General features: G+C 52.8%; 1 protein-coding gene across 1 annotated transcript in view; it reads left to right on the top strand.

Moving 5' to 3' along the window:
- NOS2 (nitric oxide synthase 2) overlaps positions 1–26,434 on the top strand; it is a 42,489-nt gene extending 16,055 nt beyond the window's left edge. Inside the window, exons 6-27 of the mRNA XM_013971952.2 lie at positions 1,311–1,473; positions 2,424–2,515; positions 3,457–3,598; positions 3,690–3,829; positions 5,546–5,720; positions 5,814–5,915; positions 10,316–10,510; positions 11,530–11,612; positions 12,281–12,425; positions 13,272–13,376; positions 14,526–14,575; positions 14,931–15,105; positions 15,889–16,021; positions 17,171–17,249; positions 18,267–18,448; positions 20,067–20,230; positions 21,516–21,723; positions 22,566–22,653; positions 23,111–23,232; positions 23,548–23,696; positions 24,859–25,053; positions 25,848–26,434. Of these exons, the coding sequence (XP_013827406.2) occupies positions 1,311–1,473; positions 2,424–2,515; positions 3,457–3,598; positions 3,690–3,829; positions 5,546–5,720; positions 5,814–5,915; positions 10,316–10,510; positions 11,530–11,612; positions 12,281–12,425; positions 13,272–13,376; positions 14,526–14,575; positions 14,931–15,105; positions 15,889–16,021; positions 17,171–17,249; positions 18,267–18,448; positions 20,067–20,230; positions 21,516–21,723; positions 22,566–22,653; positions 23,111–23,232; positions 23,548–23,696; positions 24,859–25,053; positions 25,848–25,958 (2,998 nt within the window). The 3' untranslated portion in view covers positions 25,959–26,434. The remainder of the gene's footprint in view (positions 1–1,310; positions 1,474–2,423; positions 2,516–3,456; positions 3,599–3,689; positions 3,830–5,545; positions 5,721–5,813; positions 5,916–10,315; positions 10,511–11,529; positions 11,613–12,280; positions 12,426–13,271; positions 13,377–14,525; positions 14,576–14,930; positions 15,106–15,888; positions 16,022–17,170; positions 17,250–18,266; positions 18,449–20,066; positions 20,231–21,515; positions 21,724–22,565; positions 22,654–23,110; positions 23,233–23,547; positions 23,697–24,858; positions 25,054–25,847) is intronic.

Below are 26,965 nucleotides of genomic sequence, written 5' to 3'. Positions count from 1 at the left end.
TGCAGAATGAAACATATTGCTAGAAGCTTTGTTTGCGGGTTGTGGGGGGAGGGCTGCCTTTGGTGGGGCAGCCTCAACCTCACCCAGCAGGTCCTTATGCGAGGAGTGTCCTTGAAAATAAATAGCGCCAAGTGTTTTGTCTTTGAGCTTTGTTCTTTAATCAAGGAAGAGTTGTCGAGACACTCTTCATCCACTGAGAGGCCGTTTTGTCCTGAGCTGTCCACTCTCCTTAATCAAGAGTTCATTCCTTGAATAGTTTTGTTTGTTGCGCTTTCAGACGTCTTTGGTGCTGATTGGAAATCTCAAGGTTGCTCTATGCGCATGTGTTTCAAAACCTTCCTGGCTGTGGGATGTTTCTACAAGCCTGAGAGGGGAGGGCAGAAGCCAGTTTGGAAATCTCACATGGGAGGGCTGGCCAAGTGGCACCGGGTTTGAGAAAGCTTGCTGTGGGGACCCTGCGATGTTGGACGACACTGTGGAGGACACCTCCTTGAACTGCCCTGGGGCCCTGACGGCTGAGTCCTGAGAGCCGATCCCTGCCCGGACCTGACCAGGAAGATGTGGGCAGGCCCTCCACATCTCTGGGCTTGCGATCCACCCCCTAGGGTGAAAGGTAGAAGGTTGAGAGCCTGGGCTTGGCATCGGGGCAGCCCGAGTCTGAATCTTGGGCTTGCTTTTTATCACACTTCTGTTTCCAGGCCAGTACTTAACCTACCATAACCTACTATAACAAGGACACAAAAACGCCTCCGTCACAGACTCAGTGGGACCCTGACTATGGGTGGCATTGCCCAGTACTTGGCTCATTAGTGACTCTTCAGTGCAGGGGAGGAACTGGCTCATCTCTTAACCAAGAGAAGGTGGATCAGTGCTCCCCTGGCCAAGAGGCAGGATGTGGCTGCAGCCTGATGGATGCTGGTCTGGGTCTTGCAAGACCATTGAAAAGCATTGCACTCTTCGCTGAGATGAGTATGACTAGAGAAAAGGTGCCTGGAAGCAATAAGGGAGCCGGTGGGATCAGGACCAGCTATGTAACTTGCAAGACCCAGTGTGAAAATAAAAAGGTGGCTTCCTGTTCATGAATGATTAAGAATTCAAGACAGTCAGAGCAGGGCATTAAGCCCAGTGGGGCCCTGCTGAGCTTGGCGCGCTGGACGCATGCCCATGAAGGTGCCCTGGAGGGGGCGGTCTCCCTGAGCGACATCTTGCCCTCCCGGTGTCCTCGTTCAGTTCCTGCTTCTGTGGATTGAATCAGTCTCCATTTAAAACCATCTCATTGTTGATCTTCCTGATGTCTTCCTGTCCCGCAGGGCAAAAATAGAGGAACATCTGGCCAGGGTGGAAGCGGTAACAAAGGAGATAGAAACAACAGGAACCTACCAGCTGACGGGAGATGAGCTCATCTTTGCCACCAAGCAGGCCTGGCGCAACGCCCCCCGCTGCATCGGGAGGATCCAGTGGTCGAACCTGCAGGTCGATGCCCTTAGACGGAGGAGGGAGGAGCGGGAGAGGAAGCTGGGGGGGCGGGCACGCGGGCCCTGAGCTGTGTGCAGGGTCCTCACCTTCTCTCTCTCCATCCCTGCACTTGAGATGAGGGCTCACAGACACCCACCCCCCGAGAGTCTAGACTCCAACCTCTGCACCAGGATTTCTAGCCCATCTTTCTCCCTTGTGTTGAATCCGAGAGACTGAATGCCAGCATGAAACCAAACGGCCTTGCTAGTATTATCGCTGTGGACCTGGTTCTTCACCTTGATTGAATTCTTGTCTTTTAGAAAACATTTTCTTTATCCTAGCCTCCTAGGTCATCTTTACATTTATTGCTGGGTAACTGTGGGCTTCCTGGGTGGCTCAGTGGTAAAGAATCCACCTGCCAATGCAGGAGATGCAGGTTTGATCCCTGGGTCAGGAAGATCCCTTGGAGGAGGAAATGGCAACCCATTCCAGTATTCTTGCCTGGGAAATCCCATGGACAGAGGATCCCGGCGGGCTACAGTCCATGGGGTCGCAAAAGAGTCGGACACAACTTAGCGCCTAAACAACAACAGTAGTGAAAATACTTGGACAGAAAAATAGATGAGAAATGCCAACAGCACGGGCTCTGGCTGTAATGAAATGTGCTGGAGGCCATATGTGAAATGCTTAAAGCAACTAGGCTGTGGAAATCACGGTGCTTGAGAATCCAGTTCTCTTGAGGGTTAGGTTTAGATAGGGTCTTCCAAGTCGGGGAGCGCCTGGGCTCCCCCAGGAAAGCAGAAGGAGGAAGAAGGGGCGGGGGGCGGGTGCACCCCTCTGCAGGATGTTCAGGTGGTGGGGATTTGGGCCGCTCCTTCAGTCCCTCCTGACTCAGCTTCTGATCAGCCCCGCCGAGGCCTCTGTCCTCCTGGTCCTTGACGGGCGTGGTCTGGGTGGGCTGTGCGCAGGTCTTTGACGCCCGGAGCTGTTCCACGGCCCAGGAAATGTTCGAACACATCTGCAGACACGTGCGTTACGCCACCAACAATGGCAACATCAGGTGCGTGTGCCTATCTTGAGACCACGGCTGGGGCCCTGCACAGCCCCCCGAGGCTTAGCCGAGAGATGCAGGCGGGTTTAAGCTCCCAGAGAGGCCAGAGAGGAAGAAAGTAGAAAGACCTTGGCTTCTTCAGGCAGTCTTCACAGTGAGCCCGCCTCCGTGATCCTAGTGCCTCATCAGTGGTCCATTTCCTTGGTTTCTTTCTGACTTAGAGCCATTTGGAGGAGACGGGGGATCTTTAAGAGGTAACTTCACTCTTCAAGGTTAGGGTCCCCACTTTGTAGAGGGGATGAGAAGTGGATTTTGCAGCTGATGGGTCCAGTGTGGTGTTTCCCTTGGAGGTGAGGGACTCACTGCTCATCCGTACCCACCCCAAACCGTCTCGCTTACCATCTCCCTCCCCCAACCAGGGAGGTCAAGGCCAACTCACTCAGTCACTCATTTATTTTTCTGTTCAGCAAACACTCAGTGTCTGCCTGATGGGGACCCGACACAGGGCTAGGCTTGTGGGTGGGAAGTGAGCAGGACCCTGGGCCGAGGCTCCAGCCCACTGCGAATCTACAGCTTACACTAGAAAGGCACCCAGCTAACTCGACCCCAAAAAGAGAGGGTCCATCTGCTTAAAGGGCCAGGACAGCCTGAAGGGTGAGAAGGGCTCCCTGGAGGGGCAGTCCCTGCGCTGGTCTGCAAGGAAGGGTAGGAGCCGGCTGGGTCGGGGTGGGGGAGGAAGGAGCAGATATGTCAGGAAGTGGACAGGCTACACAGAGGCTGGCGAGAGCTTGGCGTGTCTCAGGGCTGCAGGGGTTTGGTTCAGTTAGGTTGGCTGCAGAGCGCTGGGGAGTGGGAAGATGGGAGGGGGAGGGGGACCTGTTAGGGGGGTGGTGGCTGGAAGCCCCCACCGAAGCCAGGTGGCAAACAGTACCATCCTCGTCTTGGGAAAGGTCGGCCATCACCGTGTTCCCCCAGCGGAGCGATGGGAAGCATGACTTCCGGGTCTGGAATGCCCAGCTCATCCGCTATGCCGGCTACCAGATGCCAGATGGCAGCATCAGAGGGGACCCCGCCAGCGTGGAGTTCACACAGGTACCAGACCCAGCTTTGGTGGGTGAGAGTGGAACCCAGAGCGGCCCAGGGCCCGGCGTCTCCAGGCTCACTGGGCCTGTCTTGCCCCCAGCTGTGCATCGACCTGGGCTGGAAGCCCAAGTTCAGCCGCTTCGACGTGTTGCCTCTAGTCCTGCAGGCTGATGGCCGCGACCCAGAGCTCTTCGAAATCCCCCCTGACCTTGTGCTTGAGGTGCCCATGGAACATCCCAGGTAAGCAGGCTGTGGGTGCTGAGAGCGTGAGTTCACATGCATGCCCCCTCCTTTCCAAAGAGAGATCGCAGTCCTCAGGACCCTCCCTGCTCCTCCCCCAAAGCCCAGCCAGCAGCAGCTTGATGCCCAGCAGGGCTGGCTTTCCAAGTCCACCACATCACCCTTGTACAGCAGCTTTGTCAGGCCTCAGACTTATGAGGAGATGCTGAAGGGGACAGGAAAGCAATGGCTTAGGTAGACTGGGTCCTGGGAGCTTGGGAAGCGGTGACCCTGGGAGGCGGAGCCTTGAAAGGCCCTGAGATTCTCACACTGGACGCCCAGGCCTCTTTGACCTTCCTGCCAACTCTCTTAGCCATTCATCTCCTGACTGTGGTGACAGGATAAGGTGACAGTATTTCAAGAGCTCATCGGGTTCAGCCCCTGCTCCGGGGCTGAATTACAAAAATACCGCCATACATGGACACTCACTACGTAGCAGGTATTAGGCTGGGCTATTATTTTTATCCTCTAAATATACTGAACTTAGTCCTACCTCAGGGCCTTTGCGCTTGCTGTTCCCTCTGCCTGACAGGCCCTTTCTTCAGAATTTTGCAGAGTTCATTTCTTGTTAATGAGGTATTTCCATTACCTGTTCTGAGACGCGTCTTCTGAACACCCAATCTAGGGTAGGAACCCTTACCCTTCATCTAACGTGTCCCTTTGTGCTTTTTTTTTTTTTTTTAATATTGATTAATTTGCACGCATCGGGTCTTAGTTGTGGTATACAGACTCTGTGTGCGTGCTAAGTCACTTCAGTCATGTCTGACTCTTTGTGACCCTATGGATGGGATTCTCCAAGCAGGAATACTGGAGTGGGTTGCCATTTCCTCCTTCAGGGGTTTTCCCAACCCAAGGACCGAACCCGCATCTCTTATGTCTCATGCATTGGCAGACAGGTTCTTTACCATTAGCGTCACTTGGGAAACACAGCAGACTCTCTCTGGTTGTGACCCTTGGGCTTTGCAGCTCCTCAGCACATGAGGTCACAGTTATCTTAGTTCCCCGACCAGGGATCCAACCTGAGTCCCCTACGTTGCAGGACAGATTCTTAACCAGTGGACTGCAAAGGCAGTCCCATCACCTTGTCTTTATTTTCTCATTTATTTATTTGTTTACCTATTTGTAGTCTGTAAGGTCGAGAATTAGGGATCTTGTCCTTCTTGTTCAGCAATATATCCCCAACACCTAGCAAGATGTCTGGCTCATACTAGGTACTCAGTTATAAATATTTCTGGAGTGAATGAATATACAAGTAAAGGGTACTATTATCTTCACAGTAATCCCGTGATTTATCTCTACTTTGCTGGTGGGGATGCTGAGGCTCAGAGAGGCGGAGTAATATCTGAAGGTCACACAGCTGGTAATCAGTCAGGCAGAACTTGAACCTAGGCTTTCTGACACTGGGATCCTTAATTGCTATGTTCTGTTGAGTTCTCAGCATCTAGCCCAGAGCCTGCTACTTACTCGATGCTTAATACGTTTGCTTGAATAATCTCATGAATGAATGCGTAATTAGCCACATGTTACGTCTAAGTCACCTCTCCAGGTGGGATGAACTTAGAGATCAGCACTTGAAAAGGAGTTTTCTTGGTTGACTCTTTTTCTGAAGCTTTTATTAGGGCATGAGTGTGGGCCGAAGTGAAGGCTCCATTGCCACCAGCCCTGCCTCCCTACCAGGTACGAATGGTTCCAGGAGCTGGAGCTCAAGTGGTACGCTCTGCCAGCCGTGGCCAACATGCTGCTTGAGGTGGGCGGCCTTGAGTTCCCAGGGTGCCCCTTCAACGGGTGGTACATGGGCACGGAGGTTGGAGTCCGGGACTTCTGCGACGTCCAGCGATACAACATCCTGGAGGTAATGAGGACCGTCCAGCTGGGCCGGCTGGAGGTGCGGGCCTGCGGGTGGGGCCCCAGGGACTGACTCACCCCCATTTCTCTGCCCCTGCAGGAAGTGGGCAGAAGGATGGGCCTGGAAACGCACAAGCTGGCCTCGCTCTGGAAGGACCGGGCTGTCGTTGAGATCAACGTCGCTGTGCTCCACAGCTTCCAGGCATGTGTGCTGTCTGTGGGTCTGAAGGCGCTCTGGTTAGAAGGCTATCTGGTGCAGCCGCTCGTATTGTTCTTGATTTTCCCCTTACAGCTTTGCTCATTTATTCGTGCATCCAACAGTGTTGAATACCCGGTTTATGTCAGGTGCTGGGGGATACAGAGACAAGCCTCCTCAGGTCTTCTAGTGTAAACTTGAATGCTTCTAGCAACAGGCAACTCCTTACCTCTCAAGACTGGTCAGTCCTGGCGTCTGAACACTGAATCCTATCCTCTCCCAATTTTCAAGGACTTTTATTCCTGAAAATCCTCCCCTTCTCATAGCAGCTGTCTCCTTATCCACTGGATCATTTCCACTGATGACCAATAAGGTGTAATGATTCCCATCTCAAAGAGATAAATGACTAGCCAGCCAAATACTCCCCCTAAGCAGCTGCTACCTTGGTTTTCTACTTCCATTTACAGCAAAAACCATTGATGTGCTAAGTTGCTTCAGTCGTGTCTGACTCTTTGTGACCCATGGATCGTAGCCCACCAGGCTCCTCTGTCCATGGGATTTCCCAGGGAAGAATATTGGAGTGGGTTGCCATGCCCTCCTCCAGGGGATCTTCCCACCCCAGGGATGGAACCCAGGTCTCCCGCATTGCAGTTGGATTCTTTACCGTCTGAGCCACCAGGGAAGCCCCCAAACCATTGAAAGACCTCATAGTACTTTCTCACCTCCCACCTCCTCCAGTCAGGCTTTTATCCTCCACAGCTCTGCCAGTCACAGTGGAATTCTGGCTTTTATTCAAGCTCACCAAGATGGTCCCCACCGTAGGGCCTTTGCACTTGCTTTTCCCTCTGCCTAAAACTCTCACCACGAATCATCCTATGACCAGCTCCTTCCCTTCAGCCAGGTCTCAATTATCACCTCTTCAGAGCAGCCCTCTCTGCACCATAAAAATGGCACGCTCACCCCCCTTCATCCTGTCTCTTATTCCTTTACCCCTTTCTTTTCCTTCGCAATCCTTATCAGATCCTGACATAGTCCCTCTCTTCCTTTCTGGTTTTCTTTCTGTGCTTATTTGTGGCTGCGCTGGGTCCTTGTTGCTGTGCACGGGTTTCGCTAGTTGCTGCGAGCGGAGGCTGCTCTCTGGTTGTGGTGCGCGAGTTTCTCATCGCAGTGGCGTCTCTTATCGTGGAGCGTGGGCTCCTGCGCACGTGGGCTTCAGTACTTGCAGCACATGCGCTCAGTAGCTGTGGTGTGCGGGCTTAGTTGCCTCGTGGCATGAGGGATCTTCCCTGATCAAGGATCGAACCCATGTCTCCTGCATTGGCAGGTAGATTCTTAACCACTGGAGCACCAGAGAAGTCCGTCTCCTTTCTTTGTTTGCCCTGTTAGAATGTAAGCTCCATGTGGCAGGGACCTTGTCTCTCTTGTTCACTGCTCTACCCCTGGAGCCTAGAAGAGTGTCTGGCACGTGGAGATGCTAAAAATGTATTCACTGGATGAAAGACCCAGAGCCCACGTCCACACAAGTTACTCTTGCTTCCCTATCTGGGCAGCAGCGTCCACCACACACAGCAGGCTGGTTTCTGTGTGGGGCTGAGCCCTCTGGCCCATCTGCTGCTCTCTCTCATATCAACACTCCCCTTGTGGGAAGGAGCCATGGGACGTGTGAAGCTATTATTGCTTTAGAAGCTGGAATCATCTCCACAAAGCAGGCAGATGTCCTGGAAGCCCGGCCACTGGGCTGAGAGTCATCCATTCATTCAGCAAAGTTTTACTGTACATTTTTCATGTGTCAGGCACTAGGCCAGGCCAAGAATATGAGCAGTGAACAAAACAGATAGAAACCCTGACCTTGTGGAAAGTAGCGGGAGCTGACTTTAAACACCCAGTAAATACATACGCACTGTTCCCTAGGGCTGGTCACCCTATAGACAGGTCAAGCTCATGCCTGATTGTGGGGAGTAGGGGGCATGGGGAAGCTCTGAGACAAGACAGGAAGAGCCCCCTGCAGCTGGCCCAGCTTGGGAAGGCCCCAAGGCTGTGGACCACACATCCTGACCCCAGAATCAGCTCTGACATTGGCAGGATGTGGATACATCCCAGAAAATCTGCTGACCCTCAGCAGTCTCCTGACCACTGCTGACCACATCCCTCCACTGCTTGAGAATCTCCAGGCAGGACTTCCCCGTGACCCTCCTTCGGGGTCAGCTTCAAAAGACTTGGGCTCATTTCCTCATCTGCAAAACAGAGATAATAATGATACCTCCCTCACTAGGTTACAGTAAAAATGAAATGAAAACCAATGCAAATTGTTTAGCTGCAGTTCCTGACCCACAGTGAACACTCAAAAAGCATTAGTTTTTTTTTTCTGTTTTATTTATGTATTTGGCTATACCTGGTCTTAGTGGCTGCACACAGATCTTCAGTCTTCATCGCAGCATGCAGGACCCTTTTACATTGCGGCTTGAGGAATCTTTTAGTTGCAGCATGTAGAATCTGTTAAATATTAGTAGCTCCTCACCTAGGGATCAAACCTAGTCCCCGCTGCCTCCCACATTGAGAGCTGAGTCTTAGCCACTGGACCACCAGGGAAGTCCAGCATCAGTTTTGTTGTTATTATTATTTATTACTGTTGCAGCCATTCCCACCACTATCACCATCAGCTCCGGAGCCTAAAACTGGTCTGGCGTCCAGCAGCTGCTGTGTGAAAAGTGAAGTGTTAGTCGCTCAGTCGTGTCCGACTCTACCACCCCATGGACTGTATGTAGTCCACCAGGCTTCTCTAGCCATGGGATTTTCTAGGCAAGAATACTGGAGTGGGCTGCCATGCCCTTCTCCAGGGGATCTTCCCGACCCAGGGATCAAACCTTGGTCTCCCACGTTGCAAGCAGATGCTTTACCGTCTGAGCCACCAGGGAAGCCCCTGGTTGCTGTGTATTTAAAAGTTTACAAGGCGTGGCTGGTCCTACTAGTCCCTCCACCAGCGGGCTCCTCTCCTGCCTCCTGACCTGGTCTCAAGCAATGCCCGTCCGCTGCCTAACTTGTACCCGTCTCTCAAAACTCACCTCTTCTTAGAAGCTGTCTCTAAGGAACTCACCTCCTCTTAGAAGCTGTCTCTAAAGTCCCCCATCTCTGCTCCGGGACCCTGTCTGAGCATAGCCCTCCCTCAGCCCTCCGTCAGCACCTGCTCTGACCTCCGTCATAGCTTCTGTCAGACCATGTGAAACGGCTGAGGTCCTTCTGCCTCCCCACAGTTAGAACACGATCTAAGGCAGAAACAGGGCTGCGTCTTCCACCTCTATATGCAGTTCCTGGTAGATAGAAATAATAATAGCAGCTAACATTTACTGAGCATGTTTTATGATTTACTTGTTAACTATTTTAAGATTTTTAAAAATTATTTTTGGCTGTGGTGGGTCTTCGTGGTTGTGCACAGGCTTTCATCTGGTTGCAGTGAATAGAGGCTGCTCTCTGCTTGCTGTGCATGGGCTTCTCATTTCGGTAGCGTCTCTTGTTTCAGAGCACGGGCTGTAGGGCACATGGGCTCAGTAGTTGCTGTGCATGGGCTTAGCTGCCCCATGGCAGGTGGGATCTTACTTCCCAGACTAGGGACTGAACCCATGTTCCCTCTTGCAAGCAGATTCTTAGCAATTGGACCCCCAGGCATGTCCCTTATTTATTGCATCCTTTCAACAGCATGATGATGTACCAACTGTTACCATCCCCATTTTACAGATGAGGAAACTGAGGTTAAGGAACTAATAGCTCAAGGTCACAGAGCTATTGAGAGCCCAAGGTTTGAACTACTCCATGAAACAAATGTCCCTTGACTGCATGAGTTGCGCCAGACAATGTGGCTGCTCTTACTGAATCATTCCAAAAAGGCTCAGGCTCCTTGGATTCTAACTTTAAGATGTGGGATATGGTGGTAATTTGTCTTTGATACGCTGTAGTTCCCCCAGGGCTTCAGCCCTCTTCAGAGATGTCTAGTTCCTTCTTAGCTGAGACAGCCACTCCTTTGGGAGGTGATTCCTGGAACTCTCTGCCAACAAGTGACAAAAAAGGCACCGTGGTTTGATTCAACAGCATCCAGAGAGCCATTTGCTGGGAGTTTGGGGAGAGTGTGAGCATGGCCTGAGAAGCTGGACGCCGCCCCCAGAGGGCCAAGGGCGGCAGCCTGTGGTCTGAGGGCTGACCACGGCTATTGTGCTTGCTTGGGCTCCTCAGAGGCTCTGGCTGTACCTTGCATTTGGGTATTTATTGTCATCAGTGAGAATGGGTCCAGGGGATTACACTCCATTTTTACAGATTGCCAGGCCCTCCCATGGTCCATCCGGGAGCCCTGCAGCTCCCCGGCCACTCTCCTTACTCCTCTCATCCACTCGCCTTCTTGCCCCCTTCCGATTTAGAAGCAGAATGTGACCATCATGGACCACCACTCCGCTGCAGAGTCCTTCATGAAGTACATGCAGAATGAGTACCGCTCCCGAGGGGGCTGCCCAGCTGACTGGATTTGGCTGGTCCCCCCGATTTCTGGAAGCATCACCCCCGTGTTCCACCAGGAAATGCTAAATTACATCCTGTCCCCTTTCTACTACTACCAGGTAAAAGAGGGGGCTTCCTCTACTCCCTCGGGAACTCAGGGGTGGAGACACACTCAGACTGTGTGTGTCCGCACATGCGTGTGTGTTTGCGTGTGCATGTGTATGCTCACTCGTGCAGGACATACAGGGAAGAATCAGGGACACAGAGGCATATATTTAATGCTTTCTGGGCTTCCCTCAAGGATGCTTTTGTCCATTTCCACAGAGCTGAGACTGGAGGAAACACCTTTCATTGTACCTTTAGTAGCCCAGTGCTCTGCACACCCATTGTGGCCGCCTGCCTGGGAGGGGTGTGGACAGTCACAGAGCACCGTGGTCAGGAGCCTGGCTCCCAGCCACATACATCTGGGGTGATTCTCCCACTTCCTAGCTGTGTGACCTCGGGTGGGTCATTGCACTCATCTAAGCCCTGATTTTTTCATCTCTGGAAAGATGGGTATCAGCTCCATGATGGCAGAGGTGGTCAAAAATCCCTTGAGCCAATGCACAGATAGCCCAGCCCGGTGCCCTACCCAGAGTGCACTCAGGAACTGCCACCCAGTGAAACGGGCTCTTTTTTTCCTTTTTATCAAAAAGGACCTTGGTTAGATTTAGGGAGGAGCTTCCTTGCTCTAAAGGTGAGAAGGAGGGTGACTGGCTGCCCAGGACACTCTGGGCCTGTTGTCCCAGCACCTCCTTCAACTCTCAGCAGCATCCCAGGTCAGACTGTGCCTGACATACAGTCTATATAGGCTTCCCAGTGGTGAGACATCAAGAGAAAAGAGACACGTGGCCCCTCCTTCCAGGGGGACAGTTGAATGAAAATCAGCTGATCTGTGCCAGACAGGAGCTTCAGGTTTGAGGGAGACAGACAGACGCAGCCCTTCCCTGTGTGGCTCTCAGTGAGGGGGTGCGGACAGGGCCTGCTTGCCTCCCCACCCCGCCCCCAACTTACAAGAGGCACAAAGAGCCCTCTGTCTCTCCAAGCCAGAACCAAGCCAGGGCCTGTCTTGCCCACATAACTGCCCTCTTTTCTGAAGGTGGAGGCCTGGAAAACCCACGTCTGGCAGGACGAGAGGCGGAGGCCCCAGAGAAGAGAGATTCGATTCAAGGTCTTGATCAAGTAAGTGGGAATGGTTGATGTTGACATCTGAATGGCAGCCCTTCCTTCTAGGCCTTGATGGACAGGGAACAAAGAGAAAGGGTTTGGAGGGCCTTCTCTGGCAGTCCAGTGGTTAGGACTCAGCGCTTCCACTGGTGCGTGGGTTTGATCCCTGCTGGGGGTGCTAAGATCCCATGTGCCTCATGGCCCAAACACTAAAGCATAAAACAGAGGCAGCATTGTAACAAATCCAATAAAGAGTTTTTAAATCTTTTTTAAAAAGCATATTAAAACTATTTAAAAAGAGAGAGAAAGGGTTTGATTCCCAGATGTGCGTGCATGATAAGTCACTTCAGTCGCGTCTGACTCTGCGACCCTGGCCATGGAATTCTCCAGGCGGGAATACTGGAGTGGATTGTCATGCCCTCCTCCAGGGGATCTTCCTGATCCAGGGATCGAACTTGTGTCTCATTACGTCTCCTGCATTGGCAGATGGGTTCTTTACCGCAGGTGCCACCAGACCCCAATTCCATGGGTCACCTGCCACCTCTGCCCCAGAGTTCTCTCTCCTCTATTTTCCCAAAGGACCTGAGTGGCAGGTTGACCTGGATTCTTTTCCCTCAACCTGCCCTGCTTTAAGCTTCCTGTTTGGAAGGCTGACTTGGCACCTACACTGTCTGTCCCCACAGAGCCGTGTTCTTCGCCTCGGTGCTGATGCAGAAGGCCATGTCATCCCGGGTCAGAGCCACGATCCTCTTTGCAACAGAGACAGGGAGATCGGAAACGCTGGCCCAAGACCTTGGGGCTTTGTTCAGCTGTGCCTTCAACCCCAAGGTAGCTGCCTCGGCCTGTGTGTGGGGAAGTCTGGGAGGAGTGACAGTGATTGCTCTGCTCCTAGGTAGCCCTGAAGCATACTTTGCAACTCTGTGATAGAAGGAGAGATATGTGTCCCGATTTCCCAACTTACCCAGTAGATAAGCTTTTCATAGTGTTCCAGAAAACACAATTTGAGAAACATGTTCCTAATGATGCCATGTCTCCATATACATGAACTGTCCCAGGGGAATGTTATTCACATTTGCAGAGCACCTCCTATACGGGCTGTGGGCCTAAAGGCGAAGGACGCAGAGAATGGATAAGATGCAGAGAAATAAAACAAACCCCGAAGGGTGACTCATTCCCTCTAGCAGTGTTGGATTTGAGCCTCCGTCACTGAACTCACTGAAGGCATCCCAGGTCAGGCTGGCCTGGGTAGAAACCTGAGGCCCTGACGTGTTTCACCTGAGATTAGCTTCAGGCAAAGCATTTGTGTTTCCAAGATGCCAAAGGAGTTGAGCAATTTTGTAACCCACTCATCCTGTTTTTGTGAAAAATATGTCCGCATTCTCGGAATCCGAAATAGCGGTGCAAGTGGTAAGACGTGATGTGGGACATGAAGTGTTTTGGAGGCAGACCCCCCCAGGGCTGGCTGATGTGCTAGCCGTGGGAGAGTCAAAGAACCGAGGACGCTGTGTGCAAATAGATTAGGTTGGCAGGGACTTGTTAAGTACTTACCTCCACCATGGCAGGCACCAGGGGACAGAGCTGATGACAGGGACCCAAGCGCTGGATGCCTGGGGAGGGCGTGGAGGGAGTCAGCCTGGGAAGCGAGGGCTGACATCCACCCTGGATGCTCTGCAGGTTCTCTGCATGGATCAGTACCAGCTGAGCCATCTGGAGGAGGAACAGCTGCTGCTGGTGGTGACCAGCACTTTTGGCAACGGAGACTCCCCTGGCAACGGAGAGGTGGGTGGCCCAGGGCCCAGGGCCCAGGGGTCTGGCGGCTGGTAAGGGCCCGAAAGGACCAAGGAAAGAACATGGGGACTCAGCACGTCCTAAGGAGGGCATTTGGGAGTGAGAGCTCCGATCACTCTGGGTTGCCCTAACGTTAGCCATCAGCCTTCCTCCTTGGTAATTACTGGTGTATACTCGAGCCGCCAAGCCTATGATGTGCTTAATATATTTCAGTAAATTGACTTGCCTTTTTAAATTCAAAAATTCATTTTTAGAGGAAACTTTATATCAGTCTCACAAATGGAAAGCCAGCAAAGAGTGGTCCCACGTAAATCCAATGAAAGTCAAACAGTTATTGAATTTTAGCCAGATCCTGTTGCTTAATCATGGCTTGCTTCGTTCTTCAAAAAGAGTAACAAGCAAGTATTAGAGAGGTGTTAAGTCTCCATTGGCAGTGATCTGAGATCTTTTTTCCCTAGTGTTTAGGACAAGAAAATAAAATAATTGAAACAGGAGTAACTATTTAAAAATTATAGAAAAAAAAATATTTTCCTTCCATGTGATTTGATTTTCCATCTGAAGTTATCTTGGAAAAAAACAAAGTGAAAATGTTAGTTGCTCAGCCATGTCTGAGTGTTTGCGACCCCGATGGACTATAGCCTGCCTGGCTCCTTGTCCATGGGATTCTCCAGGCAGGAATACTGGAGTGGGTAACCATTCCCTTCCTGGCCCAGGGGTCAAACCCAGATCTCCCGCATTGCAGGCAGGTTATTTACCACTGGCCACTGGGAAGTTATCTTGAGTTTCTGGGAAATCAGGGTTATTTCGGAGAATATGGGACCAATCGTCAATCTGACAAGAAGAAAGGCTCAGGTGCCATCAGGAGACCCTCTAGAGATACTCTGCTATTAGACAGCACCCCCCGCCCGGCCAGGGCTGGGCTCTCCTGGGTCCCCCATCAAAGGTCAGGCCCCCGTGAGTTGCTGAGCCTGAAATTGTCCCAGAGTCCCAGCCAGGTGGTCCACATAAACCAACTTCCACTTGAGGATCTTGGACTTTGTCCTGCCAGATCTGGCCAGTTTCCAAATGAGCCAGTGGATGACTAGGAAAAGCAGTGCTCTCATTGATCGTGTGCTGAGACTTCTATGATTCTCTTCCTAGAAACTGAAGAAGTCCCTCTTGATGCTGAAAGAACTCACCAACAAGTTCCGGTAATGCCCTTCCCTGCTCCCAGACTCTGGGTTCCATCTGACGATGCAGCTGGGAATGTATAAGAAGGGAATTTCTCTGGGACGTCCAGGCCCAAAGAGAGCCTGTCCTCAGGGATGTCGTGGGTCAAAGCAGGAAAACCAAGTACCTTTCTCGGGTCTGCAGGCCAGGGGTGGGGTTGGTCTTGGGAGTTGATGACAAGGTTCGGCAGTCAGGGAAGACAGGAAGGGGATGCGTGCCCTGGTGATCCTTGCCCAGCTGGCATGAGCGTGTCCGGGGGCTGGCCTGTGGCTTGTTGGCTCTGGGGCAGGTGGCGGGTCGGCTCACCCAGGCTCCATGCGTGTCCTCCTCCGGCAGGTACGCCGTGTTTGGCCTTGGCTCCAGCATGTACCCTCAGTTCTGCGCTTTTGCTCACGACATCGACCAGAAGTTGTCCCAGCTGGGGGCTTCTCAGCTTGCCCCAACCGGGGAAGGGGATGAACTCAGCGGGCAGGAGGAGGCCTTCCGCAGCTGGGCCGTGCAAACCTTCAAGGTCGGTTCACAGCTGGGAGCTGCCCCACCACATGGGCAGGAGGCTGTGGTGTGCTTGTGCCCCAGACACCTGTGCCAGGCATCCTGGCGGTCACCACCCCATTAGGCCCTGTAGGCATGGTCCCAGTGTGGGCGGGGTCGCAGGTTGGAGGACTCAGGTCACTGCTGCACCCCAACAGCCCCCAGAAGAGCTCCACTGAGATATGTGTCCCTCAGGTGGGAGAAAGTGGATAAGATGCTTCCCTGCCCTCGGGGAGCTGTGGTTTAAGATCTTTCCCCTCTCTGATTATCCAGGTCACCTCCTGACGTCCTTGTCCTGTTTCAGTGTCCCAGCTACAGAGAACTTGGAGACAGGGCTATCTCAGTAGGTCTTTAGGGCCTGAGGCTTGACCCCACTGACAGAAAACTCATCGAAGCAAAGTCTTTCACTCCGCAGCAGGGCTTATGAGCACCAGCTTAAGAGGGGCCGGCATGATTCCCAAGCCCAGGTCTCCTCCACATGATTCCACATCAGGAAAATGGGAGCAATCAAACCTGTCTTATGGTGTGGGTATGCAGATAAAAGGAGATGTTGTCATTATTAATAATCATAATAGCAGCAACAGCTACTCCATGCTAGAACCAGACACTTTATACAGTCTTCATAATAGCCCTGCCAGATAAGTGTCCTTAGTAGTTAGAGCACTTGGCTCAGTTGTAAGGAATGTGGTAGCCCCAGGGGTAGTGATGCTGCTGCTGATGACAGGAATGGTTATTAACACTGGTCTGTTCCATCTTCATCCAGGCAGCCTGTGAGATATTCGATGTCAGTGGCAAGCACCACATTGAGATCCCCAAGCTCTACACTTCCAGTGTGACCTGGGACCCACACCACTACAGGCTCGTGCAGGACTCAGAGCCTCTGGACCTCAACAAAGGTATTGCTTCCCTGCACCACACGGAGCTTGCTTGCCCTTCCTGCCGGGGTGGGCGTGTCTGAGCCCTGAGCCTATGGTCAAGGAGGACGCTGTGTGTGTGTGTGTGTGTGTGTGTGTGTGTATCTGCATGTGTGTGTTAGTTGCTCAGTCATGTCTGACTATTTGCAACTCCCTGGACTATAGCCCGCCCAGCCCTTCTTTCCATGGGATTCTCCAGGCAAGAATACTGGAATGGGTTACCATGCCCTCCTCCGGGGGATCTTCCCGACCCAGGGATCGAACCCAGGTCTCTTGTGTCTCCTGCAATGGTGGATGGATTCTTTACCACTGTGCCACCTGGGAAGCCCAAGGAGACCACTAGGACCCTCTGAACGGAGGCAGCTAGTCTAGGGCTACCAGGTGTCTCTCTCTCATTGGGTCCAAGAGTCTGTAGGGATGTAAGACCCAGGGCTTGTCTGGTCTCTGAGGAAGGGTGGTTTCAGAAGGAAACCCTGGCAGGGTGGTGGAAAGAGAAGGGTGCTCCCGTGTGCTGGACACTGTGCTGGGCTCTTTGTCCACCTGCTCTAAGTGACCTCTGACACTCAGCCCAAGTGGAAAACACAGACAGAGAAACTGAAGTTCAGGGAGGTGCGACAAGTTGCTAGCACAAGGCCAAGCTGGGATTTGGGCCCCAGCCTTCCAGCTCCAGTGGCATCCGGGTATTAATGCAGGACACTTTGCAGAGGCAATTCCAGGCTGCGGTCCGGGAACTCTGGATGGCCCCATCGATGCTGTGCTCCCATGATTCCTCTTGTCTGTACCACAGCTGCGGTGGTCCTGCAGGTTTCTGCATGTTTAGGATATCCTCAGCTTCAACTATGCTCTCCTGTGGATCCCAAGCCATGGGATGCTCTAGAAATCCCCGTACTGGGGGCATCTAAATTGCATTTCCCAGCACCTGGCAGCAGCACAAGCACCTTCTGTCAGAACAAGGGTCTTTATTTGTGATTGAGAAACATAGTGAGAAAAAACAGGCAGGGAAGGAAAACCCCAGCACCGTCACTGTGTGGCACCCAGGGGAATGTCGGGTGTAGTTGACTCAGCACGTGCAGGCTGCCCCACCAACACTTACGAGCCACGTCGCCACTTCACCGTCTCTCTATTCCACAGCCCTGAGCAGTATGCACGCCAAGCCTGTGTTCACCATGAGGCTCAAATCGCAGCAGAATCTGCAGAGTCCGAAATCCAGGTAGAGCAGAAGACAGGACTTCCGGGGTGAAATTCCACAGATTTTACGTATTCATTTATATTTGGCAGCGCTAGCTTTCTCTAGTTGCGGTCTGCGGGGGCCACGCTCTAGTTTTGGAGTGCAGGTGGAGCAAGGCTCTAGGGTGCACAGGCTCTGATAGTTGCAGCTCATGGGCTTAGATGCTCCGAGGCATATAGGATCTTCCCGGACCAGGGATTGAATCCATGCCCTCTGTGTTGGCAGGCGTATTCTTTACCACTGGACCACCAGGGAGGTCCCCACAGATTTTATTTTAATCAAGGGAAGATCAAAGTAAGTCAGTCTTTGAAAGAAGAAAACAAAAGTGTCCGCTGGCCTTAGCTACGGTGCTATTGGTAGGACCAGCTAAACTGCCCACCCCTGTGGCCACCAACACCTTCACATCAGGTCTGCATTAACCACGAGCCAGTTTTCCAGCTTGGGAATCAGGCAGCTGCTTTACTTCCTGTCCTTTGTGATTTACCTATTTCACCGAAAAAAGGAGAGCAAGAGAAACTCAAACCCTTTGGCACTTTCTTAAGAACTTTCAGAAATTTTGGCAGGGCAGGACTTTTCCCCGCCAGGCAGCCAGTGTTGTGGATTCTCCAGAGGTTGATCTGTGCTGTCCTTACATTCATTAGCAAAACTGGGCTGTGTTCGAATAAGAACCATATTTGTGCTGACACTAGGAAAGGTTTGTCCCAATGCCCACGTATCTCCCAGCGACATGCTTTCTTTAGGCAGAGTCTGTGGCCAAGCTCTCGTGGAGGGTGGCATGGGAGGGGTACTGCCCATCCTCTCCCCATGGAGAAGCCATGGTCCCCATCAGCCCCCAGCCCTCTTGAGCACCCTAGCCCTGGGATGCCAGCAACCTGTGTTCATGGAACCAGGCAGGAACACGAAAGGAGGGCATGTTTCCTGGGGAAGCTGGCCCACCCATCGGGGAGCATGGGAGGAAATCCTGGTGGCGTCATCAGAGGCCTCTTTTTCCTTCTCCAGCCGCACCACCCTCCTGGTGGAACTCTCCTGTGAGGGCAGCCAAGCTCCAAGCTACCTGCCGGGAGAGCACCTCGGAGTTTTCCCATGCAACCAGCCAGCCCTGGTTCAAGGCATCCTTGAGCGAGTGGTGGATGGCCCTGCCCCGCACCAGCCCGTGCGCCTGGAGACCCTCTGTGAGAATGGTGAGCCTTCTGCAGGGGAGCTTGGCGGAGGCGACCTCAGCGTCCTCCCACCACCCCCCCAGTCCCACTGATGGGTGGTGCTGCAGACACTCATCTAGTCTTGTCCTTCTGGCTGAGTAGGGGGCTCCTGAAGCCTGCCCCAAAGTAGCCTTGCAAATAGTTCTGGGCTATTTATTCTGGGCTATATATTCTGGACTGTAATAGTTCCAGCAAGAAGGGATTCTTCCTTGAACTATTTGCCCAACACCAGAGGCTGGGCTGTCTTTCCCCTTCATTCGTTTCCTTAACTGGCCACTTCTGTTGATTGATTCATTTTTCCTCGAAATTTTAACCACTCATATCTATATACCAGGGGCTTCCCGGGTGGCTCAGCAGTAAAGAATCTGCTTGCAATGCAGGAGACTCAGGTTCAACCCCTGGGTCAGGAAGATCCACTGGAGAAGGAAGTGGCAACCCACTCCAGTATTCTTGCCTGAGAAATCCCATGGACAGAGGAGCCTGGTGGGCTACAGTCCCTCAGGTTGCAAGAGTCGGACACAACTTAGCGACTAAACTATCACCACCACCATCTGTGTAGAAAGAAAGAAAGTGAAGTCGCTTAGTTGTGTCCGACTCTTTGCGACCCCGTGGACGGTAGCCTACCAGGCTCTTCCGTCCATTGGATTTTCCAGGCATGAATACTGGAGTGGGTTGTCATTCCCTTCTCCAGGGGATCTTCCTGACCCAGGGATTGAACCCAGGTCCCCCGCATTGCAGGCAGATGGTTTACCCTCTGAGCTACCAGGGAAGCCCAATACCATCTGTATACCAGGCTACAAAACGTCTATATCCTGGGCTATGTGTGTATGTGTGCTAAGTCACTTCAGTCATGTCTGACTCTTTGTGACCCTATGGACTGTAGCCCACCAGGCTCCTTTGTCCATGGGATTTTCCAGGCAAGAATACTGAAGTGGGTTGCCATATCCTCCTCCAGAGGATTTTCCCCACCCAGGGATCGAGCCCATGTCTCCTGCATTGCAGGCGGATTCTTTATTATTTGAGCCACCAGGGAAGCCCCCATCTGGGCTATATACCTGTGCTAAAATGAATGAGACTTCATGTCTGCCCTCAGAAAACCTATTACTTAGTACAGGGGGGCAGATATGCAAGAATAGTCATAATAATTACTATTATAATTATAACAGAAGCAGCCACCACAGGATAGAAAAAGGCTTTTCTCTAAATGAACAACTCATCTACCTCTAGGGTGTACATCAGTCTTTGGTGAATTTAGTCACTGTGAGTCTGTAGTTCACCTGTGTGTGTACTGCTGAAGTTCAAGTCTGTGCCAGAGAGGGACTGGACTCTGGTGCATGGTTAGTTTTGCAGGATTGTGTCCTCTTAGGTGCCCTTCAGGGGGCTATTGATCAGCCTTTCCTAGCAGTCCTATCACTGAGCACCATCCTCTGCATTTGAGTTGGTCATGTGAGCCCTTTTACTGTTCCTGGAACCAGAATTTCAGTGTCTTCTCTTCCCTGCTGCTGGAGGGTGGAGGATGTCTGTCCCAGATGCCTTATCACTCTTTGGGAAACCTAAATGGGGCCCATTTCCTATCCTGTCTCCTTTCTTCCCTCTTCAGGCAGCTACTGGGTCAAGGACAAGCGACTGCCACCTTGCTCACTCAGCCAGGCTCTCACCCATTTCCTGGACATCACCACCCCGCCAACCCAGCTGCTGCTTCGAAAGCTGGCCCAGCTGGCCACAGAAGAGGCTGAGAGGCAGAGGCTGGAGACCCTATGCCAGGTGAAGGTCGGGGCTGGTGGGTGAGGCTGGGGGCAGGGTCCCAGAGTCAGGGGGAGCCTGAGCCTAGAGCTGGTTTTTAAGCTTCAAGAGGATCCACCCCAACTTCCCAAAGTGTGACTTGTCAAAGGCTGGTGGGAAGTCAGGCATCCTCTTCCATTCCATTTCTAGGACATAGTTGCATTGAGTGAAGTGAGTGTTTTGAATGTCTGCAGGAGGCAACCTAAGTGCCCTTCTTCAGAAATTAGCTAGAAAAGGAGAACCATTCTCTCTTGTATTCCCCACACCTGGAAGAAGCCTGGAACTCAGGAAGTATTGGAGGATAGATGATGTGGATGAATGGACATAGTAACAGATATGTAGTAGTTGAATTAATAAATGAATGAAAGAATGCATTAACTCACAGGAAACTTTCTAGGCCCAAGTCTTTGCAAAGGCACTTCCAACCCAGGGATCGAACCCAGGTCTCCTGCATTGCAGGCGGATTCTTTACCAGCTAAGCCACAAGGGAAGCCCAAAGAGTACTGGAGTGGGTAGCCTATCTCTTCTCTGGCAGATCTTCCTGACCCAGGAATCAAACTGGGGTCTCCTGCGTTGCTGATGGATTCTTTACCAACTGAGCTGCCAGGGAAGCCCTTTGCAAAGGCACTGGATATCGTTATTACCATCACCATTATCTCTACTTATCTTGATTCCAGTCACCTCCACTGCCATCCTCCTGTGGCTGCACTGCACTAACTTGGCACACATTTTCTCACTTAATTCTCACAACATCCCCACGAGGTAGGCGATGCTGCCCTCACTCCACAAAGGTGAAGTAATGGGGACAAGATCCCACAAATAGTAAGAGCCTTCAGGCAAGGTTTGAACCCAGGTCTGTATGATTCCAAGGTATTAGTCGCTCAGTCATGTCCTACTCTTTGTGACCCAATGGACTGTAGCCCGCCAGGCTCTTCTGTCCATGGAGTTCTCCAGGCAACAATACTGGAGTGGGTTGCCATTTCCTCCTCCAGGATGTGATTCCAAAGCTCTCCCCCAAATTAGGTTATGATAAAAATTTGACTGCTGCCCACCAGTTGTTGACAGTAAGGTTCTAAGCACACAGATTAGAGAAATGCTACTCCTCTCCAGCTTAATGTTTTCAGCACCATGGACAGCACCCAGTTCTTTGAAGTATTTGCTGTGGGAATGAACGAGTGAGTGAATGAATGAATACTGAATTGTGACAGCCTCTTCCCTCCGTGTGGAGCAAGCTCCCGGAGACACTCACATTGCCCTTGGCTTTCAGCCCTCAGATTACAACAAGTGGAAGTTCACCAACAGCCCCACATTCCTGGAGGTGCTGGAGGAATTCCCGTCCCTGCGGGTATCTGCCAGCTTCCTGCTCTCCCAGCTCCCTATTCTGAAGCCCCGGTACTACTCCATCAGCTCCTCCAGGGACCTCAGACCCACGGAGATCCACCTCACTGTGGCCGTGCTCACGTACCGCACCCGAGGTGAGGCTGGGGCAGTGGCTGTGGAACAGCCCAAGTCTGCTACTTACTGGGCAGCCGTTCATCATTAAATGATGATTTCCTCATCATTAAACACTCATCTTCCAGACCTGTTAACAGCAGTGGGACGAGTATGGGAGAGATCTCTATGAAACAGGCACCGAGCTAACTTCTTTATAGATGTGATCTGAGAAGTACATTCACATGGTTTCTGAAAGCCAGGCAGAGACCCTCTTTGCTCTGCTAAAGAACATTTGCAGGAGACCTGGGTTCCATCCCTGGGTTGGAAAGATCCTCTGGAAGAGGCAATGGCTACCCACTCCAGTATTCTTGCCTGGAGAATTCCATGGACAGAGGAGCCTTGCAGGTTACAGTTACAGCCCATGGGGTCGCAAAGAGTCAAACGTGACTGAGCGACTTTCACTCAAAGAACATCCGCAGAGGCCAGGGCTCAGTCCTCGGGAAGCGGAGGCAGGTGCACATCCTGTGAAAGCAGGATTCCGCCCTGAGGGAAACCAACAGGACTTCTTGGTAGAAGCACTGGAGTAGGAGTTAGGGAAGCTGAGTTGTGACCTGATTCTACTGTTACCTGAGGGGCCTTGTACAAGTCACCTCCCCTCTCTGAGACTCGGCTTCTGCAGCGAGAGCGCCTTGCCCGCTCTGAGTCCCTTTCAGCTTTTGCCAACTCTGGGCACATAGAGAGTAGAGCTCAGAACCAGGAAGAAAAGCAGCCCTCTGATTAAAGCCTATTGAGTGCCTGAGCGGGCAGTTCAGGGAGGAGCCACTGAAAGTGTTCGTGCACGGGTGGCGGGGGCCATGTTGGTCAGTGTGTGCTGTCCTTGCAGATGGCCAAGGTCCCCTGCACCATGGTGTCTGCAGCACGTGGCTCAGCAGCTTGAAGCCCCAGGACCCAGTGCCCTGCTTTGTGCGAAGGTAGGCACTCTCTCCACTGTGTCTACTGCGGGACCACTGGCCCTGGGGAATACTGGGTTGAAAGGGAGGCTTTGGGGTTTAGATGCCACTCTGGGTCTATTGGCCTGTAAAGAAGGCACTGGGGTCATCACACTGGGCCTCTCCATTCTAACCCCTAGCAATAGAGCACAGCCAGGTCTCTAGCAGGGACAGAAGTTGACAGTGGTGGTGGGCTCAGAACAACGAGGCTCAGCCTTTTTCCCAAAGGACCCCAGGGTGAGGTGATGGTGAATGTAGTTCACCTGGGTGGGGGACATGAAATAGCCTGCTGGACTTGGGAAACCAAATTTGAGCTCGTTGTCTCCACTGCAACCCCCCGCCCCTCAACACTGCTGCCTCCAACCGTGCCCCTGTCCTGTGTGTGTGCGTTGGACCCAGAGTGTCTGAGGATAGGACCTCTTTCCTTCTGTCCCCTCAGTGCCAGCGGCTTCCAGCTTCCTGAGGACCGCTCCCGTCCTTGCATCCTCATCGGGCCCGGCACGGGCATCGCCCCCTTCCGCAGTTTCTGGCAGCAGCGGCTCCATGAGGCTGAGCACAAAGGTATAACTGGAGGGCTCCCGGGGATGGGGAGGGGCGGTGCCCAGTGCCTGCCTAGGAGTAAAACTGTAACTGTAACCATCCCACAGACGTTTCCTGGCCCCTCTCCCAAGTTTACCTCAGCCTGTGTGGAAAAATGATATGAATGCTCTGGGCCTCAGGTTCTGTATTTGTAAAATAGGGACAGTACTATTTTAGATAGGATGTGGCGGTGAAATGGGATTCCAGTTGGGTGCCCAGCTCAGCCAGCCTTGCAGCAAGATCCGCCTGCCCTCTGCTGGCCACCCTGGTAACTGCAACCTGCTCTGGGTCTTGCAGGGCTCCAGGGCGGCCGCATGACCCTGGTTTTCGGGTGCCGCCGCCCGGAAGAGGACCACCTCTACTGGGAGGAGATGCTGGAGATGGCCCGCAAGGGGGTGCTGCACGAGGTGCACACAGCCTATTCCCGCCTGCCTGACCAGCCCAAGGTAAATGCCACAACTGCGTGTGTAGAGAGGGTGGAGCATCAACAGAGCAGGCTGTGGTGGGTGTCTGGCTCCCCACAAGCCCCTTGCCTCTGTGAGCCTTCACCTCCTCAGCTCCAAAATAGAGGCAAGGGGCTTGCCTGGTGTTCTAGGGGCTGAGACTCCGTGCTCCCAATGCAGGGGACCGAGTTCCATCCCTGGTCAGGGATCTGTATCACGCATCCTGCAACTAAAGATCCTGCAGGCCGAAACAAAGACCCAGTGCAGCCAAATAAATATTTAAAAATAAAATGGAAGCAATTATGCAGTCACCAGAGCGGTGCTGTGAAGCTACTGATAGTATGTTTACTCTTCCAGGAGAAGAGACAGGTCCTGAGATGGTCAGGGCTAGTCAGGGTCATGTATGGGTTCATCCCCCGTGCCCAGCCTGCTGAAGGCTCCCCACTCTGGATGTACAACTGTTGGGTGGGTGGTGGTCCAGGCACCACAAGGCTGGAGGGTGGCTGCTGTTCCCTGAATGGCCTGCTGACTCACTCTGCTACCCCAGTAAGCACTTTGCCCTAAGAGCCTGGGCAGTCAGAACATTCTCTTGGCTCAGCCTTTGTGAACTTGTCCCATTGGGCCCCTCCCACACTGGTATTCCGTGCCTGGTGGCATCTCTGTGCCTGGCGGCATCACTTGTGTGAAGCAAGAGCAAGGAGTCCCCGATTGACTCTAGGACTTCTGAATATCTGGGGAACCCTGCTCTGAATTACAAGGAGGGTCCCCTGGACAGTCTGTGCTGAGAGGCTCCCTTTTCTGGGGTGTAAGCAGATGGGCTTCAGAGCCCTGGGCAGGACAAGTGGCTTGATTGATGCCTCTTTGAAGTGTGCTAAATTCAGAGCAAGTGTGCTAAATCTGGGAGCTTCACTGGAGGTCAGCTCCTCAAGGACAGGGCTGTGGCCGGTGTTCACCTCTCCAGCCCCAGCTCAGGCCTGGGCCAGGCAGGGCGCCAGTGCACCTCCTCATCTCGACCTTGATTGTCCCCATGCAAGGCCCTGGCTGGGAGGGTGCTCACCCCACAGCCCCTTGTGCCTGCTCCCCACCTCCCCATGGCCAGGAGGCCTGACCGCAGCCTTTGCCCTCAATAGCGGGGCCCTGGACCCACCATCTCCTCTGGTTTCAGGTCTATGTTCAAGACATCCTGCGGCAGCGGCTGGCAGGCGAGGTGCTTCGTGTGCTCCATGAAGAGCAAGGCCACCTCTATGTCTGCGGGGACGTGCGCATGGCCCGGGACGTGGCCCACAGCCTGAAGCAGCTGATGGCTACTGCGCTGAGCCTGGACGAGGAACAGGTGGAGGACTATTTCTTCCAGCTCAAGGTAGGACCACTGGTGGTGTGTGGGCTCGGGATGCGGGGCACAGGCACGGGCCTGGGAGCCGGGACCAGGGGACTCAGGCTCAGACCGATCTCAAAGGGATCCTAGAGAGGGCAGGAGGCCAGAGCTGGTGAGGTGCTAGAAGGCCTGCCTGTCCGTCCTGATCTGGTTGCTCAGTTGGACAAAGGCAAACGTGTTGATTTTCTGCAAGACACTCAGAGTCCCTCACACGCTGCTGTGCATCAAAGAGCTTGAAGACCGGGAGAAAGTGCACAGCATTTCCCAACCATATTCATCCCCGAGCCCCCAGTGCCTGGAGCCCTGTGGGACAAGCACAGGGCAGGCTTTGTTATTGTTCAGTCGCTCAGTTGTGTCTGACTCTTTGCGACCAGTGGACTGCAGCACGCCAGGCTTCCCGGTCCTTCACCATCTCCCGGAGCTTGCTCAGACTCGTGTTCGTTGAGTCAACCTCAACCATGCAGTCACCTCGTCCTCCGTCATCCCCTTCTCCTGCCTTCTGTCTTCCCCGGCATCGGGGTCTTTTCCAGTGAAGAGGCTATAATGGCCATCATAAAGCTTGGGGAGATGTTTTGTGGTCCACACCAGAGTGGATGCTCATGAGAGTTAAAGAGTCTTAAGTGAGATTCAAATCTAATCGAAGCATGGCAATTGGGAAGGCAAATAGTTCATGACTGTCCATGTGATGGGGAAACCAGGGAACCCTGGACTTGCTGAGTGAGAGGGGGCTGCACCAACAGAGCTGATATTAATACCTTGGTCTCTGTTTTCCCTTAAAGAGCCAGAAGCGCTATCATGAAGACATCTTTGGTGCTGTATTTCCCTATGAGATGAAAAAGGATGGGGCAGCGCCCAGCGATCCCAGGGCTCCAGGCGCCAACAGAAGTTAAAGCTGCTGCCATGGACCTTAATGATGGCACCCACTCTCGATTATCTGGGGTCACAGGACTGGAGAGATTGAAGGGAGATCATATCCCCAAGCTTCTCATTTTATTTCCCCATCTCCTTCCCTCCCAAACCCTTTACTTGACCTGCTACCAAGTAGCAGCCTTGGAGACAGAGTGGAACCTTTTGTCTCTCTTGAGCCCCTGCTCCGGGGTGATGGAGAGACAGGCCTCCCTGGTCCCTTGGAGACTAAATCTGCAGCCGTTCTGGCCAGGAGGTGAGAAAGATGGAACTTCCTTGATTGCACCATTTGGAGTGACCACTAGGAGGCGCTGTCACGCCACTCTGTATTTAACTGCCCATGTACAGTTATTTATGCCTCTGTATTTAAAACAAGCAAACCCCAGTCTGCCTCTTGGGCCTTCCTTGTATGATTCCATGATGGACATATTTATACGAAATATATTTTATTTTAACCACACTGTATATGTATGTGTGTGTTTTGTAAGGAAAGCAGCCTTAAGCTGTACACAGTTAGGGTTGGTGGGGTGGCGGTGGGGTTGCCTCTGCTTGGACAAAAATCCCCCACAAAGGGACATACCAGCTTGGCTACGTTGCTTCTCTGGAATGCCCACCGGGCCTGGGGGCAGCACATGAGGTTTTGTGCACATCTGAAAACCTGTGATGGAGGCGAGGAGGCACAGGCTGGCTTGAGGGCGCCAGCTGAGCCGCGAGCTGCCGGTCCCTTAGTGTATGCCTGCCCCACAGCCCCGTCTCGGGAGTCACCGCCTTCTGCTCTGGGCTGCCTGTTTCATGACAGTTTGGCCAGTAATGATTTGGCTCCTGGGTGACAAAGCAGGTGAGGCTGGGCTACGTGTCAAGGACTTGATGGTGAGTGAGGGACACACGTCTTCCACGGGGAAGGCTCCTTCAGGGACCTAACCTGGTGGGAACAAGGAAGGAACTCAGCCAGGGGCTAAGTGGCTCCCAGCCTGGGTTTGGACTCTTGTTT

The sequence above is a fragment of the Capra hircus genome, chromosome 19, assembly GCF_001704415.2.
Source record: "Capra hircus breed San Clemente chromosome 19, ASM170441v1, whole genome shotgun sequence".
In the NCBI taxonomy this organism is placed as follows: domain Eukaryota; kingdom Metazoa; phylum Chordata; class Mammalia; order Artiodactyla; family Bovidae; genus Capra; species Capra hircus.
This window is presented reverse-complemented; position numbering and strand designations above follow the sequence as displayed.